At 41.2% G+C, this 18,278-nt stretch overlaps 1 protein-coding gene across 3 annotated transcripts; it reads left to right on the forward strand.

The window, feature by feature from the left end:
* Positions 1–299: 299 nt before the first annotated feature.
* Positions 300–13,344, forward strand: LOC139931404 (poly(A) polymerase type 3). 3 transcript variants are annotated; one of them, XM_078289884.1, is made up of 23 exons: positions 300–434; positions 1,206–1,376; positions 1,899–1,965; positions 2,130–2,211; positions 2,865–2,974; positions 3,070–3,123; positions 3,234–3,345; positions 3,547–3,636; positions 4,351–4,489; positions 4,994–5,066; positions 5,574–5,694; positions 6,021–6,105; positions 7,739–7,792; positions 8,024–8,143; positions 8,422–8,531; positions 8,658–8,770; positions 8,908–9,059; positions 9,442–9,634; positions 9,838–9,978; positions 10,193–10,333; positions 10,795–10,848; positions 10,951–11,007; positions 11,215–13,344. In XM_078289884.1, the coding sequence occupies exons 1-23, from the start codon at positions 427–429 to the stop codon at positions 11,308–11,310; spliced, it is 2,343 nt and encodes a 780-aa protein (XP_078146010.1). In that variant the 5' UTR covers positions 300–426; the 3' UTR covers positions 11,311–13,344. The 3 variants fall into 3 exon arrangements, with proteins under 3 accessions (XP_078146010.1, XP_078146011.1, XP_071781004.1); XM_078289885.1 differs by lacking the exons at positions 10,193–10,333; positions 10,795–10,848; positions 10,951–11,007; positions 11,215–13,344 and having other exon boundaries at positions 9,442–9,646; positions 9,838–9,942; XM_071924903.2 differs by lacking the exons at positions 4,994–5,066; positions 5,574–5,694; positions 6,021–6,105; ... (9 more) ...; positions 10,951–11,007; positions 11,215–13,344 and having other exon boundaries at positions 4,351–4,493.
* Positions 13,345–18,278: the final 4,934 nt, after the last annotated feature.

The following is an 18,278-nucleotide window of genomic DNA, read 5'->3' on the forward strand; positions in this document are numbered from 1 at the left end:
GAAATTATCAGCTATTCACATCAAAAAAGTTATCCTACTTACGAAACCCGGCCAATATCGTAAGGCAGTTCATTTATGGTTGAATATAAACGAATAAATAAAGATGATTTTGGATTAGGTCGTTCTAACGAGTTAAACGTGTAAACGCTTTCAAGTTATCAGCGAGAGGTTATTCCGTTCTTCTGGGTATGACCTGAATGCAGCATTAAAACCCAAACAAACCCTCGGTGACGTTACGCCGTTCGCTGATTGGCTTCCATCCTAACGTTACAGCACAGTCCAAGCTACACGCGCGCCATGTTTAGTGGACACAAAGGTGCAGATTTCCCTGTTTGAGTGTGTATTACAAGGATTGAGCTATATTTTGATGAGAGAAAAGACGACGAGGATGATACGGAGTAAACGGAGCGGTTGATTATTGCCGCAATGCCATTGTAAGTCGCTTTGCTCTGCTTCTTTCAAGAGTTTTGGGAGATGAACCGGGGGGAACAGGACTGGTACAGGGCCTCTTCAACTCACAATCCTCGCCGAGCCTGAGTTAGCTGGCATTAGCATGTTATGATTTGGCATCGGCGAAATGCATATTATCAAGCTTCATATTAACGTAGTCCGTTTGCTAGTTGACGACAAACTCGAATACATGCAAAACAAACGATGGAAACAAAAGTCATTCACACGTTGCCAGTGTACTGAAACGTTAGCCAACGTAGCTTAAAAGCTAACGTTAACGCTAGTGTTGAATTCTGAACACGCTAAGTAAAGGGTCAAGTGGCTAGCGCTAGCTAGTTTCCTGATCTTAGACAGACACTTGCTGCATTTTGCCTTCTGATAACCCCTACTAAGTTGTCGTACTTTTAACACGAACTGTGCCTCGCGAAATCCGATATGACGTTAACAAGTGTGCGACTGGTGTTTTGAAGCCGTCGTCTCATTACTTCGATGATGATGTATGGATGATGGGAAGGATGTATGAAGCAGAAATTGGTGGTTTAAAGTCAACTATCAAATAACTCAGTACAAAGCATTGTATTTTGGGAGCATAGTCACCCCCATACACCCCCTCCCATTTTTGTTAGGTTTTGTAATATACTTTATTACGCTTGCGTTTACACTTTTGGGCGCTTGCTTGTTGTTGTCTTCAACTTGATTATTGTATGGGAACATTATAGTACACTTAAGCAAAACGTGTAATTCTCCATTTTCAGTCGATTCACCAGCCAGGCTCCAGCAGCCCAGCAGATCCCCAAGCACTATGGGATCACTTCTCCCATCAGCTTGGCTCTGCCCAAGGAGGCTGACCTGGTCCTGACCCAGAAGCTGACTGAAACCCTGAAACCATATGGTGTGTTTGAGGAGGAGTTGGAGCTGCAGCACAGGTATGGTGCACCGCCGGCTGGTGAAGCTTCCTTTGACTGCTGGACAGTTTCCATAGCTCACTTCCTCACAGTCATTATTTGAGCCGTTCCAAAACTGACACAAGATCGGTGGTTTTCAAGCAACTTGACCCTACTGTGAAAGTTTTTTTTGTTTTTCTGAAAGGAAACTGATCATTAGGCTGACATAGATCTGTGTGCAAGAACACAACTTGAATGCACAGCCATCTGTTTTCTATTCCACTGTTTTAATGTTGAAATCAAAACAACAACATGATATGCAGCCTAAAACATTGGTTTCAGTGCGGTTTTGTGGCCCAGTGTCCTGGATGTTATCATGCCATTGTTCAAGCCTCTTACTGGTGTTAGTTACAGATGCAAGAAGAGCAAACATTTAAACAACAACATCCTCAATGAATGATGTTAACACATGTGGTACAGGTGGAAGCGGCCATACTAACCTTTTTTTCGGAGCTATGACAGAACGTTTTCATATGTGCTTTTACGTTTGGTTTTGTTTTGCAGAATAATGGTGTTGGGTAAATTAAACACACTGGTTAAGGAGTGGATTAAAGAGATCAGTGAACAAAAGGTAGGAGCTTGTTTGGTTGAAGCTTCTATATCTCCCTTGTTGCAAAAGTAATTGCATATATGACCCCAAAACATGTTATTGCACAGATACTACATTGTGTTTGTGTGTGTGTGTGTGTGTGTGTGTGTGTGTGTGTGTGTGTGTGTGTGTGTGTTTTATTTTAGAATTTACCTGCCTCAATAATAGAATCTGTTGGAGGCAAGATCTTCACATTTGGCTCCTATCGTTTGGGGGTACACACAAAAGGTAATTAACAGTTTCTTACTTACGTTATCACAGCTGTTCTTTTGGCTCACAACCCCTTAAAATAAAGGGAAATTCATGCCATTACTTGATAAAAAGCTTTATTCACAGAACTGTTGTATAAAAGCAATATCACACTCGAGGTTGTGCTGTTATACTGTATATCAGCACAGCTGTGATTTGGTCACGCTGTGCTGATATACAGTGTAACAACACAACCTCGAGTGTGATATTGCTTTTATACAGTGTGCTTTTATACATATAGTGTGATATACAGTAGAACAACACTCCCTCTCAAGTGATATTGCTTAAATAGTATGAAACTTAACCACTGTGATTCATAAAATGTGATTAGACCTCATTCATCAAGACACGTCAGTTGAATCATGCAATTCAGTTTACTACCTTGGACAACTATGTAATTGAGCAGCACATGATATTAGTACACAGACAATCACAGTAGGCTTGTGTGTATGAAATGGCCATGTGATAGATGTGCTAGCTAACAGTTTCACAAGGAACGCATCTGTCTGCATGGGCTTTTTCATTGGTGGGCTGCCACGGCTGAAAGAATATGATGGAGATACTGATTTAGAACATACTGGTATATTTGAATAGCAATTTTACACTGATATGAATCTGTGCTCTTCTGACAGGTGCTGACATTGATGCCCTCTGTGTAGCACCTCGACACGTAGAAAGAACAGACTTCTTCTCTTCTTTCTATGAGAAGCTGAAAGAGCAGGAGGAGGTTAAAGACCTGCGGGTGATTAATATAAATTATTCATTGCATACAAGTCAGAGAAGATTTTCCTTCCTCATGTAAGTAATTGACAATGTTGTCGTTCACACTGTCTCTAGGCTGTGGAAGAGGCATTTGTCCCGGTCATCAAACTATCCTTTGATGCAATTGAGGTACTCAAATGTCTATGCCTTTAAATAAAGCAAATTTGTTTTTTCTTTCATAAGTAATACTAATCGCAGTAATAATTGTTGTGTTTTTGCGTTCCTTTTTTTTATTTTAGATTGACATACTGTTTGCCCGGTTAGCATTGCCAACGATTCCCGAAAATCTGGATCTTCGGGACGATGGGCTGCTGAAGAACCTGGACATCCGCTGCATAAGGAGTCTCAATGGTTAGCACTGCCATCTGATTAAACAAAATAACCACTATGAAGCTTGAAAGACTAGAGTTTTCAAGCTTCTTAATAGTTGTTTCCTCAGTTAAGTTTCTTTGGTGTAGGACAAAGTATTATTCTGTGTATTTGTGCTTTGCTGTTTTTGGTGTGACCATAATCCCTGTGCTAATGTATGGCTTTATGTTTTTTTTCTTGTAGGCTGCAGAGTTACAGATGAGATTCTCCACCTTGTGCCCAATATAGAGAACTTCAGGCTCACTTTGAGAACCATCAAACTGTGGGCTAAACGTGAGTTGAATCTGTTCATTCCTTTTGTACCTTTAATGGAAAGGTAAGGTGAATACCAAATATTCTTTGTTTTGAAGATTGTCTTTTGTGCAGAACTATGTCAGTTTAGCCAGCTATCTGCATGATTGTAGTCACTCAAAAGACTGTTGTGTCTATTTGGAGGGACTATTGTGTCTTTGTCTCCTCACAAAACCAGCTTAATGGCATGTAAACAAAGTCCAAACTGACCTGTGCTGGCCTTCACTCAAAACAGGATTAGTTTGAGCAAAAAGAAACCTGCGTGTCGTTGCCTTTTTTTTTTTTACGGGGGCTCATGTTTTTTTCAGCAGCTCATGTTGCCATGGTGACTTTGTTTGGCTTGCTTGCATTAGCTACCTGGCAAACACAGTCCAATCAGTGTTCTTGGGGGATAAACAAAAGCCACAGGTTTCTTCGACTGTATAGCTGTTTTTGCTTTGTTATTGTCTTATGTGCTTTACCACACTTTTGTGTACAGTTTTCCCCAGTTGTATACCATTTGCAAGCACAATATTGTAATTGAAGTAGTAGTAATAATATGACTTACAAATCTAGTATCCAACATTTAACACCCATACTTTCAAAATACTGACTTGGCAGTGGACTGTAGCATATTATAGCAGTTTGGTATAGTTGTGGTTTTAATCTTTTTTTTTTTTCTTCTTTTGTGGATACCCCCCACCCTTCCTCCTCCAGGCCACAACATTTACTCTAACATCCTGGGCTTCCTGGGTGGGGTATCATGGGCCATGCTGGTAGCCAGGACTTGCCAGCTCTACCCCAATGCTGTAGCCTCCACCCTCGTGCACAAATTCTTCCTGGTCTTCTCAAAGTGGTGAGTGGTCCTGATATCATTAGTCTCTGTGTTACATCAAAACAAACTGAACTGGGCTTATTAAAAACAGCTTGGCACTGAGTGCTGTAGTCAAGATCACCTTATTCGACCAAAGACGGGTCCTAGTCAAGACCAGGATCAGAGAATTTCAGTGTTTTTCGAGACAAAGAGTATTGAGTTTAAATGCATAGTATGTACAGTATAACATTTCTAGTCAAACATCAACTATAGACCCAGTAGCAGCTAAAGTAAAATCAGGTGTGTTTGAAACTTTGACGATAATTTTACTTGGTCTCAAAAAGAAATTTGAGACTGGTTCTGACCTACAACACTGCAAAGATGTCTTTTTTTACATTATAATTCCACCAGGCAAAGATCATATTAGTGCTAAGATGCTTTCACAAAGTTGAACATGTAATTGCATGTGATTGTTTGTTTTGTAAAGGATGAAGATAAAGATGTGTTGCGTTAACTGACAGTTTTGACATCTTGTTTGTGTGGCAGGGAATGGCCAAACCCAGTTCTGCTAAAGCAGCCAGAGGACTGCAACCTCAACCTTCCAGTTTGGGACCCCAGGGTAAGGAGAAACAGAACCTATCAGTTCTGTGATGATAGTAATAATAGTTCAGCAACATTTTGTTGGCTATATGGATCAACCAAAATTGTAAAATTGCTTTTTCCTAATCACTGTCCTTCAAATGAATGCAATACTGTAAATTAACTTTTTGAGATGGTGTTCATAAAAGACAATGCAAATTTGTGAATATTGTTATGATACCAGGGATGTGCTTAAAACTAAGAAAAACAGCCGCAAAAAAATCAAACAAACAAAATCTTAAATGATTTATGTCCTAACAAGCGATGGTTGATTTATCAAATAGATGAGAAAGTCGCATAACACTATAATTACACAATTGGAAAATGCAAAATGTAAGGCAGCATTTATATTTTATGCTGTACATATAGTGTTGTGTCAGTTGGGTTTGTCTTTGATAATGAATAATCTTCAAATTTCCTTGCATGCATGCATGCATGCATAGGTAACCTTGCAAACTGACAATGTTGCATTCCTTTGTATTTCCAGGTTACTCCAAGTGACCGTTACCACCTGATGCCAATCATCACCCCAGCATACCCCCAGCAGAACTCCACTTACAACGTGTCTGCCTCCACCCGAGCCGTCATGGTGGACGAGTTCAAACAGGGTCTGTTGTCACTCAGCTGATACTTACCAAGGGCTCACACCTGCCTCTTGGTTGGGGCCAGTTAACTTTACGATGACAGAGTTGATTTAACGAATCTTCAGAGCATTCCTGTTTGTTCTAATGCAAAATCATTAAGTCATTATTAATTAATTCACAAACAGGCATTCCAAATTCAGTTATTGTGCCGCAGTTTTGAATTAATTGACAGTGATTTGGCCAAAAGCACCATAAACTTATAGCTACGAGGATATTTATTCTATTCTGTAAATCTAGTTGGGATTTTGTTCTACTCAGAGTTAAACAAGCTTTCCCTTCCTCCTCCACAGGTCTCGCCATCACTGACGAAATATTGCAGAATAAAGCAGAGTGGTCCAAACTATTTGAAGCACCAAACTTCTTTCAGAAATACAAGTATGTATTAAGCTGCCTATCCTGTTGGACGCACATGGTGAGATACAGATATTTCAATAAAGAATCCCATTTCCACAATACACACACATGCGCACTACTTTCTAAAATATGTAATTCCCCCCCGCCCCCAGTTTATATGTTTATATTTATTCAGTTTGATGTTTTGAATATATACCTTATTCCTCCTGATAAAACTCAAACAAAGCTTTCTTGCCGAAGTACTCTCTTTGATTCTCAAAGCATCATTAATGCTTATACAGTGTTAACTTCAAGCAGTGCCTGAAGCCCATTATCATTCTAATTCCTTAACTGTGCCTCAAATGTAAGCACAACTTTATATTTGATGTTTTGTACTTTTCTTGATAAAAAGGTAGGTAGGCACTTGTTTGTAAGAATTCATATTAAATATTAAAGTTCCCTGGTTTCCCCTGTACCTTATCTTGTATTCAATTCAAAATAAAATGATTTAGTTCACAATTTGCACTATGTATTTCTTCTTAGTCTGATTTTACAGACTTCCTTTCCTTTGTTTGTCATAACTGTATTTATTGTCAATTATAGCCCAATAAATCAGTATTTGAGTTTATTTTGTAATTCTCACTCAAAGGAAGCCTTCTCAATTAGGCCCTTTGTACTTTGCATGCTTTAAACAGTTATTGGACTCTTAGTTATTTTGAATTTCAGAATGTAATTCATTTGGGTTCCTTGCTGTAAATTGAGCATGTGTTCTACCTAACTTGAGAAGTTGAATGCCAATTGTTTAATTAATCATGCAGACCTGTTTTTACACTTCATTGTTAGTAATTCAGAATATAGACTGAAGCCTGTTCAACCCTAATGAAAGAGAAAGTGGATAGTCTGTTCCAGCATTGTTTGGGAGATGGAATTTTTTGCCTTCAGAGTTTTGTTTTGAGTTTGGAGCTCTTAATATAACTTGCTTCAATATCCTGCTCCTAAACAGTCTTCATTTAATTCTACTTTGAGGCCAGCCTGGAGCATCTGTCTTTTACATTGGATTCATTGTATTGTGATATTTGAATAAATCTGTTGTGTGTTCCGGGCTCAGTATTTTTTATTTTTCCAAATGTGGCCTGAAAATCCACATCTCTTTTTTCAGATTGACTTATTTCTTTAGCGATAGGAAGGTCAGCACAGGCAATATCCTTGATTTGGCAAATTATCTGGTTAAAAGCTTATGCCAAAGGACATCAGAGAGTGAGCAGTTGTATACAGTTTGCGGTGGTAATTCTTTTAATTGTTGTGTAGTCTTGGCATTCAATACACAAATGCAGAGATTCAGTACAGGAACCACTGACATTTTGAAGCAACCAGTGTAGCTCTTGCCTTTTAGCATTGTTAGATTTATATTGTTGAAATTTATAGACATAATACAGAAATGTTAGACTACAGGTTAATGAGTAAAATATGACTCAGACTCCCATCTCCCTGTGTACAGTGATGCTAATCATTGTGCTGTAGCTTGGCCTGCTTTGACTATTGATCAGGAATGCATTCACAACTATCTCCGTAGATAAAGCTAGAGTTTGTGATTGATGTAGTGAGGCTCCAACTTGTGTAGAAAAGTACAGTGCTGTGACCCCTGTTCCCATTGTTCTGTCTCTTATGTTCCAAGGCATTACATTGTGTTGCTAGCAAGCGCACCGACAGAGAAGCAGCACCTCGAATGGTGAGTACCCAGAACAAAGAAAATGAAAATAAGCAAGCAGCAGTAGCCAAGTGTGAGTGAAACTGGAACGAATGAAGACGTCTTTGTAGATAATCTCATATCTTTGGGTGAGACTGCATCTTATTTGTGGCCATGCTGCTCTCAGAGTGAGAAAACAGTTTAATATTTTATTTCCAACTGTTTATCAGTGCATTCCTCTGGGTGAAAATGATGTTTTGTCTGTCCCGTCAGGGTTGGCCTAGTAGAGTCGAAGATCAGAATCCTGGTGGGAAATCTAGAGAAAAACGAGCACATTACTCTGGCCCATGTCAATCCACAGTCCTTCCCTGGCCCAAAGGAAGGCAACGACAAGTGAGGACACGTGACTTGATGATTATTTTTTAATCATAGCAGGGATTTTTCTCTTGGGCTTTTGAGTCATGCAACTCATATTCATTTCTAATAGAGATTCCTATTTTCTTTTTGCCCATTTCTGCTTTTTTTGTTTTTCTCATTATGCTTCCTATTTACTCTGTCATGTACATTAACATGAGAATTTTGAACTTGCAGTAAAGGTCTTACATCTTAGATTGGAAATTTAGTTCATTTTACTTTGGCAACTCATTGAACTGTCTTTCTGTCTGTTCTAGAGAGGAGTTGAGCACAATGTGGGTGATTGGGATTGTCTTTAAGAAGTTGGAGGGGTCTGAAAACCGGAACATAGACTTGACCTTTGACATCCAGTCTTTCACTGACACTGGTGAGGAGGGTATTTTTTAGATTTGAGTAGAGTTGGCAGTTCAGTCTGCCAACTCACGTAATAGATTATAAATCACAACTCTGTCTTCCTCTGTCTCTCTCTCCTTTTCATTTTGTATGGTTGCAGTCTACAGACAGGCGATTAGCAGCAAGATGTTTGAGCAGGAGATGAAGATATCAGCCATGCACGTGAAGAGGAAACAGCTTCACCAGCTGCTGCCTAATCTCAAACGCAGAAAGGTTTCTTTCTTCCCTCTACATGTCATCATCTTAAATATCAGTGTTATTGGTCAGAAATGCTTCTTTTTCTGACACTTAGTTTTGTGTTAGTAGTTGTTTGAGTTACCTGTCCCGTTCCCGCTCCTTGTCTTCTGCAGCATTCCACAGACGGGCTTCGCCAGATGAATGACAGCAGTCTTGACCTATCTATTGACAGCGACAACAGCATGTCTGTTCCCTCACCTACAGCCATGCCCTCTTCCACCCCAAATAAGGGTGCCATACTGGGTTTCCCTTGCAGCCCTATTGGGTAAGTGTTGCCACAGATGCACTCCTTGCTGAAGTGCTGCTGCATTGTTGTTACACCCCTTCAGTAATTGCTTGGAACCTTCTTTAATACTAATGTAGGATAGCTACAAAATGTGGAAACTTCCTTAGTGTCTTCCACTGCTTGACAAGATAAATTATGTTAGATGTTGTAAAAATGCCTCAAAGGCTGTTTGAAGGATATTCCCATGGCCCGCATCTTGCTTTTTACGCTCTTGAAACAACAAAATGTGACATTAAGAAGGGCTTTTGAATTAAAAATGCTTGCCATTTGTGTAACTATTGTACTGAGTCTTTTTCATTGGCATTTTTATGTTTTTAAACTTTAAGCTAACTTTCATTGCGTTTTCTGTAACCACCACTAGGGCCAGTTCTGGACCTGCCACAGAGGCCACAATAGAAGCGGAGGGAGCAAAGCCCACAGTGAGCCGCCAGCGCTCCATCACTGCCACGGTGCCACCTAGCCGGACGCCCCCTCCCACCATGGGCCCACCAGCTACAAAGAGACAAGGCTCTCTCCAGTCAGAGACGCCAGCCAAGAAGCTCAAAGCTGATAAGGTCTAGTAAACTGTGCCTGAAGAAGTTCTGTGATGCTAAGTCAATGAGACAATTTACTCTGTATTTTCTTTGGATTTCATATATTGGCCCTGTCATTTTAACAGAAGTAGTACCTGCCATAAGATGTCAGTCAAAACCAGATAAACACTGAGGACCGGCTACAAAGTTTGTATCTATAAAATCAGTTTTATGGTTCATTACAGGAGACAGACAGCACATGCACAGAAGGGTCCACCAGTGGTCTCCCGCTCAGCGAGACCCCCCCTCCCAGCATGAGCCCACCAGCCACCAAGACACCAGGCTCTCCCCAGTCAGAGACGCCAACCAAGTTCAGAGCTGATAAGGTCCGGTAAACTAGGCTTAAATTAGTTCTGTGACACCAAGTCAATGAGACAATTTGCTCTGTATTTTGCTTTGGATATATTTCCTGTGTCATGCTCAGTCCTGTCACCATAACAGAAGTAGTACCTGCTGTAAGATGTTGTTCAAAACCAGTTAAACACTGAGGACTGGCTAGAAACTTTGTATCTATAAAATCTGTTTTGTGATTCGCTACAGGAGTCAGCGTCAGAGACAAACAGCACATGCATTGAAGGGTCCACCAGTGGTCTCCCGCTCAGCGAGACCCCCCTTCCAGCCTCCAAGACACCAGGCTCTCCCCAGTCAGAGATGCTAGCCAAGCAGTTCAAAGCTGATAAGGTCCGGTAAACTAGGCTTGAAGTAGTTCTGTGATGTTAAGTCAATTAGACAATTTGCTCTTTAGTTTTCTTTGGATGTGTCTTCTGTGTCATGCTCAGTCCTGTCATCATACCAGAGGTAGTAGTTAATATCTGAGGACTGGCTAGAAACTTTGTATCTGTATGTTTTATGATTCACTCCTCAAGACGTGAGCAAAATAGTAGTTTAATTATATTTTCATACATGAAAACATAGTCAGAGCTTGATTTGTCTCATGTTGTAAGTGATTGTTTCATGAGGCAGTTAAAATGTCTGGCAAGATAAATCAAGCACACCTGAAGTTCAACTGTTGGAAACCATTGTAAAAAATATAAAACATTTAAAACATATAAAACACAATGGAAAGTTTATGTCCATGTTGAGTTTTGATCCTGATAGGACTCAATCATGTTCTGTCTCTTTTCTTGTTCACCTCCTTGTAGGATCCATTCACCGAGCCAACAAAGGAGGATGAGAGCATGACAACGGAGGCAGAGGTAAAGAAGCTGTCACTCTTTCAGTGGTGTCGTTTATAATTACTATACATTAGTTCTGTGATTGTGGTCGTGCGTTTTAATGTGGTTGTAAATGTTTTCCAGGTGACTGAAGACATGCCTTCCTCTCCAAGTGAAGTGAAGAGTGGGGCACAAATTCAGGTATTGTTGATACTCGATAGCACATTACGGATTACACTAAATTGTATTGTACTTGTAAACATACTAGTACTCCTGTCATGTGAGAATCCAACAGAAATGGGCCCGCGACCCGTCTGGTTCCCCTGATCCATAGTTTATATAATACTGGTCTGAAGTTGTTCATATTTTGTAACTGATCTCACTGTTTGTCTGCCCCTGCCCTCTCAGAGATTGTCCACTGCCGACCTGTCTGATGTGCCTCTCCTCCCCACCAACCCCATTCCCGTGGTGAAGAACTCCATCAAGCTTCGCCTTAGCAGGTAGAAACAGAGAATCACGTGCATAGAAACTTGTTTCACCTTCCCCTGCCTCCCCCCTTCTCTTCCCTCCTAGTCTACCCCCATTCTATGATAGACATCCTCGCATATACACACTGAGATTCATGGATGGCCCGTTGTAAGACAGACTGACAGACAAATGAGCTGAGGGCTGGATGAATGTCTTATCTCTTATTAACACAACAGTCACCACAAGAGGGCAATGAAGCCTTTCTGCTGGTCTCTTCCTCAACCACAGTGGAGCAATGGGTAGAAGTTACACAAATACACTGTTCAAAGACCAATTCACTTGATGAAAATGCAAAACTGGCACCAGATTACAGTTAAAGGAGCATCTTTATTTTCAGTAATCCCTTCCTTCGCAAATGACTGGCTCTTAAAGGAAAGGAGAATGATGATGCCCTTATGTTGATGTCATATGACATGAGAAAACCCCGGTGTGAATTTGTGTTTTTGATTACTCACACTTTTCCTTCTCCCTTCTCATTGTATTGATTTGGAGACCAGATAACGGTGACAAGGTTCTGCTTAATAATGTTGTGGTTTCTTTGTGAGGATGATCTACAAAGACATGCGTTATAAAAATGTTAGAAATAAAGATTTTACTGAGATGTTTTTGTCACTGTTGTGGGGTAACTTTCCTGAAAGCGCTGTAACCGGAAGATAATGTTTTGTCGACGGACATCTGTGAACTCTTTGCACAATGATGCTTTTAGGTAATCTGTCTTCGATTAACTATAATTTATGACAGGAAAAAAACGAACATCGCTGGTTATTCAATGTTAATTGTTTTTTTTGGATGAAGGGACAGTAGCGAGTATACTCAAGATTTGGTTGCACCAAAAATCACACAGTCTAACACCATTAATGGAACTAGCTCAGGTTTGAGTACACAACTGACCAAAATGGTGCTCACATCTGTGGGGACTCTAGTGCCAGACAGTAAGATGGACCTCGTACATTAAAGTATCTACTGTCTACTTTTACATCATACAGTCCTCCAGACCTGTACCACAGTGGCACAGCATCATAAGGAAGGTAGATGAGTATTTAGCAAGCAGGCTAGGTTGCTTTATATGTAGTTGTGAAATATATTGCCAACGCCAAGCATCTTCAAGATAGTTTCATATTTTCACATGGTTTTGAGTAGATTTCTTCCCTCATTATTTTTGTTTTTTTTCACCGAATACAACATTTTTGACACTCGGTAATCTAACAAACCGGTGAGCTAATCCCACCATGCACAGTAGTGAAAGGGGCATCACAGATTAATAACATCAGCCAGGCAACAGACATCTTTGATGCACCTGGCCTATTACAGGTTCCTCATCAACTGGAAGACCCTAATTATAAGTCTCATAAATGATTATGTCAAATGTTGAGTGTTGGCAAAAGAATGGGAATTAGATAGTATGGTTGACCGATTCATGACCTTTTAAGTATACATCCATTGTACAGTAACTTTGTGTCTTGTCTTGTACAATATAAAAAAGAGAATTAAAAAAGAATAATTTTGTGTGGAGTATAAGACTTGAGCTTTAGCCTTGATGGATTTTTGAATGTGGCATTAATGATGTGATTTGTATTACAAAAGAAATGTGATATACAAGTTTTGTGAACAAAACCAATTCATTTTTTTTTCTTTTTGGTTGCTTGGTCACATAACATTTGGAAATTAAGGACTATTGAAGAGGTTAAGACTTTAGTTTGATTTAGCAACACAAGCTTAGTTTTGTTCACTGTATTGAAAGCGTAAAAGGTGTACAAAATTCACTCAATATTTTGTTGATGTATCTCAACAGTTTTTGACTTTGTCTGGATTGTTTGTGCTTAACATGTGGAATATGTTAAAATGAAGCCGAACTAAGACCACTCATCTTATGGTGCGTAAATCTACCTGTATAGATCACTTTTTCAATGAAGCATTCTCTTGTTCTTACAATGCTCCTTTTCAGTTCAACTTTTTCTTAGGCTTATTTGTAAGGACGAGGTATTGTACTTTTTCACAAATAAAGGTCTACGATATTGCAAAGAAATGTACTAAGAATCTTCATTCTTCAAACAAGGCCATTTCGCCATGTATTAAAGTTGCATATTTCCATACAACGCAGCAGCGGAGTTGTTCACAATCATTTGAAATAAAAGCCAGATGAAATCTCTGAAATATGTATCATCAGCTGGGGGGATTTCTGTCAGACGAGACACCCAGATATTCAGCCCAGGGAGCAGACTGATAACATGGCCTAGTTAAAGGTTTTCTGTTGTTTGCATCCCAATCCGGTCAAAATTTCCCAAGACGTAGCTTGTAAGAGCGTGTATGTTGTTGCTAAGGAACAGTCTTTCCTGTGCCCCCAGTAGGTGGTCTCTTTATGAATATCATTACATATCCCTATTCTGGGAAGGCAAGACACCTTTATCCCTTCCAGACCATGTTTATCGCTGTTTCCAATCTTAAATATGGGAAGAAGTATGTTTATCTTCATATCTATGCTAACTCTGACTTTAGACCCTTATATATTTACTGAAAAATGCAGTTATGACACCAAAGCTTCAAAGTAATTGCCGAGATAGAAGAGAAGCTGTTTAGGGAAATAAGATGCAGGACTTGGGATTGGAACCGCTAGCTTTGTTGCTTTGTTGCTTTGTTTTGGCCAGTGCCACTGCTGCTACAGCCATTGTACAGGCTAGATGTCCAAATCAAAAGCAAGCCTATTTTCTTAAATAGCAGCGGTGGCGCACTTACATTCCTCTCTCATTAATCACGGACAACATTAGGACTTCATCCAGAGGTGCATCCATGGGAGGTCCAGTCTAGGGTATGGGGCTCCCCTAGAGTTCTGGCCCCTCTTACCCGTGCCGAGTGCACTCTGTGTGGGGCGAAGGCTCAGGGCATGGCCCCCTGTCTTCCTGCTGGGCCTCCATCTGCTGTGGAGATGGTTAGGTCCCCCGATTGATGGCAAGACAATGAGTTTATGACATGTGTCGCCATGAGTGACAGAGGGCCTCGTCCCAACCGGGCCTCCTGACTACCACCAACCTCACAGTTGTAGTCGGCAGCATGCCAAGGCTAATGGGAGGAGTGATCCTCCTGCTGTGGAATGGGACTTGTAGTTTACAGCTGGCTGGTAATTCAGGACAAGAAGGAAATCTCTCTGGCTTCTGTCTTAAGACCCTTTGGTAGAGGGCCGGTACCAGTGCAAGTAAGCAAGCCTTATGTGGCTTTGTGTGAACTAACAATAGCCCACAGTAAAAGCATGTGCTTTAGAGCATATGGCAGCCTGATGTGCAGGCATACAATCACATCAAATGGACAGGCGCCCATACAAAGTAGCCTTGAACACTCAATTCTGATAGGTACAAGTGTGTTAATAGTCCTCCTTCTGCTGCCAGTGAGCCCAAGGTGAAAGCAGCACAGACAAGGACCGTCTATTTCTCCTTCTCTTCTGAGAGACTTTGGGAAGCCTTCTAAACTGGTCTCTGAAGTTCCCTAGTTTGACCCAGCAGTACCCATTTCACACACCTGTCAACGTCCTGCATCTTTCTACTTTGGTGGGTCCAAGTTAAAAAGAAATCTCTTCCTTCATCTCCGCCTCTTCTCCTCCTTGTCCAAAACAGGTGATAAAAGCTAGAGTTTCACATCTGAGCAACTGCAACAATGCTACTGTACCTTCAAAGGGAAAGACGCCACATTGTGAGATGACAGGCTATTGATGTGAAAGTGTTGTCTCCTTCCCGGGTGAGATCAGAGGGGGCCGGTAGATGTGTACTGTTATGTTGCTCTCAGTGATCTGACCAGTGTGGTGGAGGAGAAGTGTCATGGCGGACAGACAGACTTACCGGGACGTGTGCGTGTCAGTTCTTTCTAGGCAAAGGCTGTCAACTTTCAAGATTTTTTGTCTGCACTTGAGTTAGTTGTTCATAGTCAAATTTTGGTGTTGCAGGTTATTTTTAATTTCTGGAAACTGTCGAATTTCTGGATAGTGTATGAGGAAATATGGAAAAGCAGGTTTCAGTGGGGCGCGTCTTAGGTATGGATGCAAAGATCAACACTGGTATTGGGCATCACGCGGATACCAGGCTAAAATAGGACATCAGTATTGGAGAATTTCCCCAAAACTAAAATCCGATACCAAGATCCACTGCTAACAAAAGCAAAGCAACTTGATTTTCTGCCCTTTTCCAACAAAAGAATGTTAGATCTCTTAAATCAAGAAAAAAACATTATTTTACAATATTTTGTGCCAAGTGAAGCTAAATAATGGTCTAGTTCAGTAAAAATGATGAATTGGATCAGTACTCAGTAACAGTTGATAAGCAATCAATTGATAGTATTGATTGATAGTGGATATTGGGAGACCAGAGTAGGGCATTACAGTAGTCAAGTCTACTAGTGATAAAAACATGTATTAGTTTCTCAGCACCCTCCTGTGTTAAAAACCGACGTACCTTGGATGGAAGTTGATAAAAAGCTGATTTCTTTATATGCTTAACGTGTGCCTCAAAGGTCAGTTCGGGGTCAATAATCACACCAAGGTTCTTAGCCTGATCTTTCACAAGAAATGTAATTTGTGCCAGCATGATTCACTATTGTACTCACTAGGGGGTACTTTGAGCCCCTGGAAAACATTCAACAACAGCCTGGGTCGTACGAGCCTTCACTCGCCGCAAGATAAAAGCACCCACAATCAAGACAGTGGGGTTGGTGTTGGTCACCTCACTGAGGCAGAGGCTCCCGTAACAGCAGGCGAGGCGGTAGATGAGGCACTAGCAGCGGTAGAAGCAGCAGAGGTTACAGGAGCAGCGGCCACTGGTGAAGCAGCAGCAGAGGTAGGAGCAGCAGCGGCAGCCGGGGCAGTGGTAGTAGGAACATGGGTATTGGAAATAGCAGCAGGAGGAGACAGCCGTCTATGTGATGGGCGTTGGGGTGTTCCCCAACATCCCAACGGCCATCACCCAGAACGCCCATCGCCCATCACCCAGAAGAGGCACACCCCCCAAGTGACTTCTGCACAATGCATTGAAGTAGAGCATTTTGTGATTCATCAGTTCCGTAGGCTATTGAAAAGTTCAAGGCTGAGATGCTTAGCCTGAGCAGCAGCAAAGTCAATGAAGCTGAGAAGTGCTTCACTTTTTGGGCCTCAGCTCATCTGGAAGTCGCCGGATATCTTTCTTCAGACAATCAATTTTCTTGTATGCCTTGTTTAATTTGAGGCAGTTGCTACACGGGGCTACAGCTGCAGCGTAGACCATGATGGCTAAAAACTGAGCTAGTCGAGCTAGCCGGCAGATACTACCCAGAAACATGCAGGTAGATTCAAATGACCCCCCTGGAATTGAGAGATAGTCCGATAAAATCCAACAGTGATCCAGTTTTAAAAAATCGGCAATTAAAAGCAATTAAAATAGGCAACAGTATTGCTTAATTTTCCCCATAACGTACCAATTCTTTCTTCTCTTACAGCTGTATAGCAGGAAGAGGGGATAAAAAGAAGGCGACTTAAATGCACCCAATTTAAAAGCAAGCTAAAGGATGTAATTGAGGCCTACGGACACCATAAGCACAACATGGATGAGCACCTGTTCCAGGATGGCACCCTGCCACTGCCCTCTGCCTGCCTGGCGCGGAGGCTAGCTACCCACTGATGAGGAATTAGAAAGTCATTAAGGAACACAAATAGCAAGATGGCAGAGTCGCAACCAACTCCAGACTAGGATTTGTGTCTTCATTTAGAAAATTCTGAATATACATAATTTGTGGTGATTACTTGTTTTTTTTTTTGTAATGTATGCATTTGTCTGCCATTAAGTCCTGTTATTGAAATAAGTGCCTTGGTGTGCAAATAATGATGTTGAATAAATAAATAAAAATCAAACAAAAACTTTGCATGTTGTAGTTTACAGTCGTCTCTTAAAAAGACAAGAGGAAGGAATCATCTCCAAATTTGTCTATCCTAGCCTGTCCCTACCCACATTGTCCCCCACCCAAAAACAATAGCCTGGTTACCCCTACAGGGCCAGCAAGTTCAGTTTTATTGTTAAAATCAACTTAGAACATCTTAGAAAATGACATTTCAGAATAAGAATGATACACAGATCAAACATGTAAATCCACATTGCTATTTATTGGGTTTGTTTGATCCACATGTCACGCTTAATTTTGATTTGGTTTGTGCGTGCAAGAGGCAGCCACACAAACGTGGAGAACAGCGCTGTTGTGTATACTTAAGGAGGGAGCCATCCATAGATGTATTAAACTAAACCCATCTTCAACCAGCTGCTTCTTGCCGCATGGTATGTGATCAAGTTTTCCTCCAAGGTTTTGAATGGTTTGTGTTTGGACTCAAGATGCAAGTAAATGCAAATGAATGACAGCAATATCTCGAGGCCATTTGAGCTAAGTTTACCCCAAAACATTTCTGAAAAGATATGAATTGTCAGCTGGCCTATGGCGTCAAATAAAAAATAATGCTTTCAGTTCTTTGGTACAAGCAATTTGACCTAGCACTGGCTCTGATACGCCTCGCTTGTCCTGTTTCCTTCCCCTCAGTGTCTTGTGCCACAACCCTCTGCTCCATGTTGTCGTACCTCTACTGCAGTCCCAGCCCACTTCCCCATGTCTCATACCACCTCATGCTCACTGGCCACACTCCCCCCTGTACAAACGCTTGTGGTACCTAATTAAGGCCTTCATATGCAAATGAAGTTTGCAGTTGTCTCCACAGCTGGCAAGGCTGGCAGCTCTGACTCTGGAGGTTCATCCGAAGGGCACCGAGGCTTGGGGTGTTTGTCGAGAGGTGAGAGAGGAGCAGTAAGTGCTGGGATAGAGGAGAAGTTTTTCCTGGAGCTAGATGGGTCTGTGAATGGTGTGGGATGGGACTGGAGTATAAGGCGTGCCTTGCTGTTTGGGCAGGAAGTTGGTTCGGCATCTCAATGCATTGGTGGTATCTGTGATTC

This window comes from Centroberyx gerrardi, chromosome 18 (genome assembly GCF_048128805.1).
Source record: "Centroberyx gerrardi isolate f3 chromosome 18, fCenGer3.hap1.cur.20231027, whole genome shotgun sequence".
In the NCBI taxonomy this organism is placed as follows: domain Eukaryota; kingdom Metazoa; phylum Chordata; class Actinopteri; order Beryciformes; family Berycidae; genus Centroberyx; species Centroberyx gerrardi.

Bases quoted from the DNA above. Each gene is read 5' to 3' on its own strand.
- LOC139931404 (XM_078289884.1), top strand. The intron at 1,966-2,129 runs GTAGGAGCTTGT...GTTTTATTTTAG, and splicing joins AAGAGATCAGTGAACAAAAG to AATTTACCTGCCTCAATAAT. The intron at 7,793-8,023 runs GTGAGTACCCAG...CTGTCCCGTCAG, and splicing joins GAGAAGCAGCACCTCGAATG to GGTTGGCCTAGTAGAGTCGA.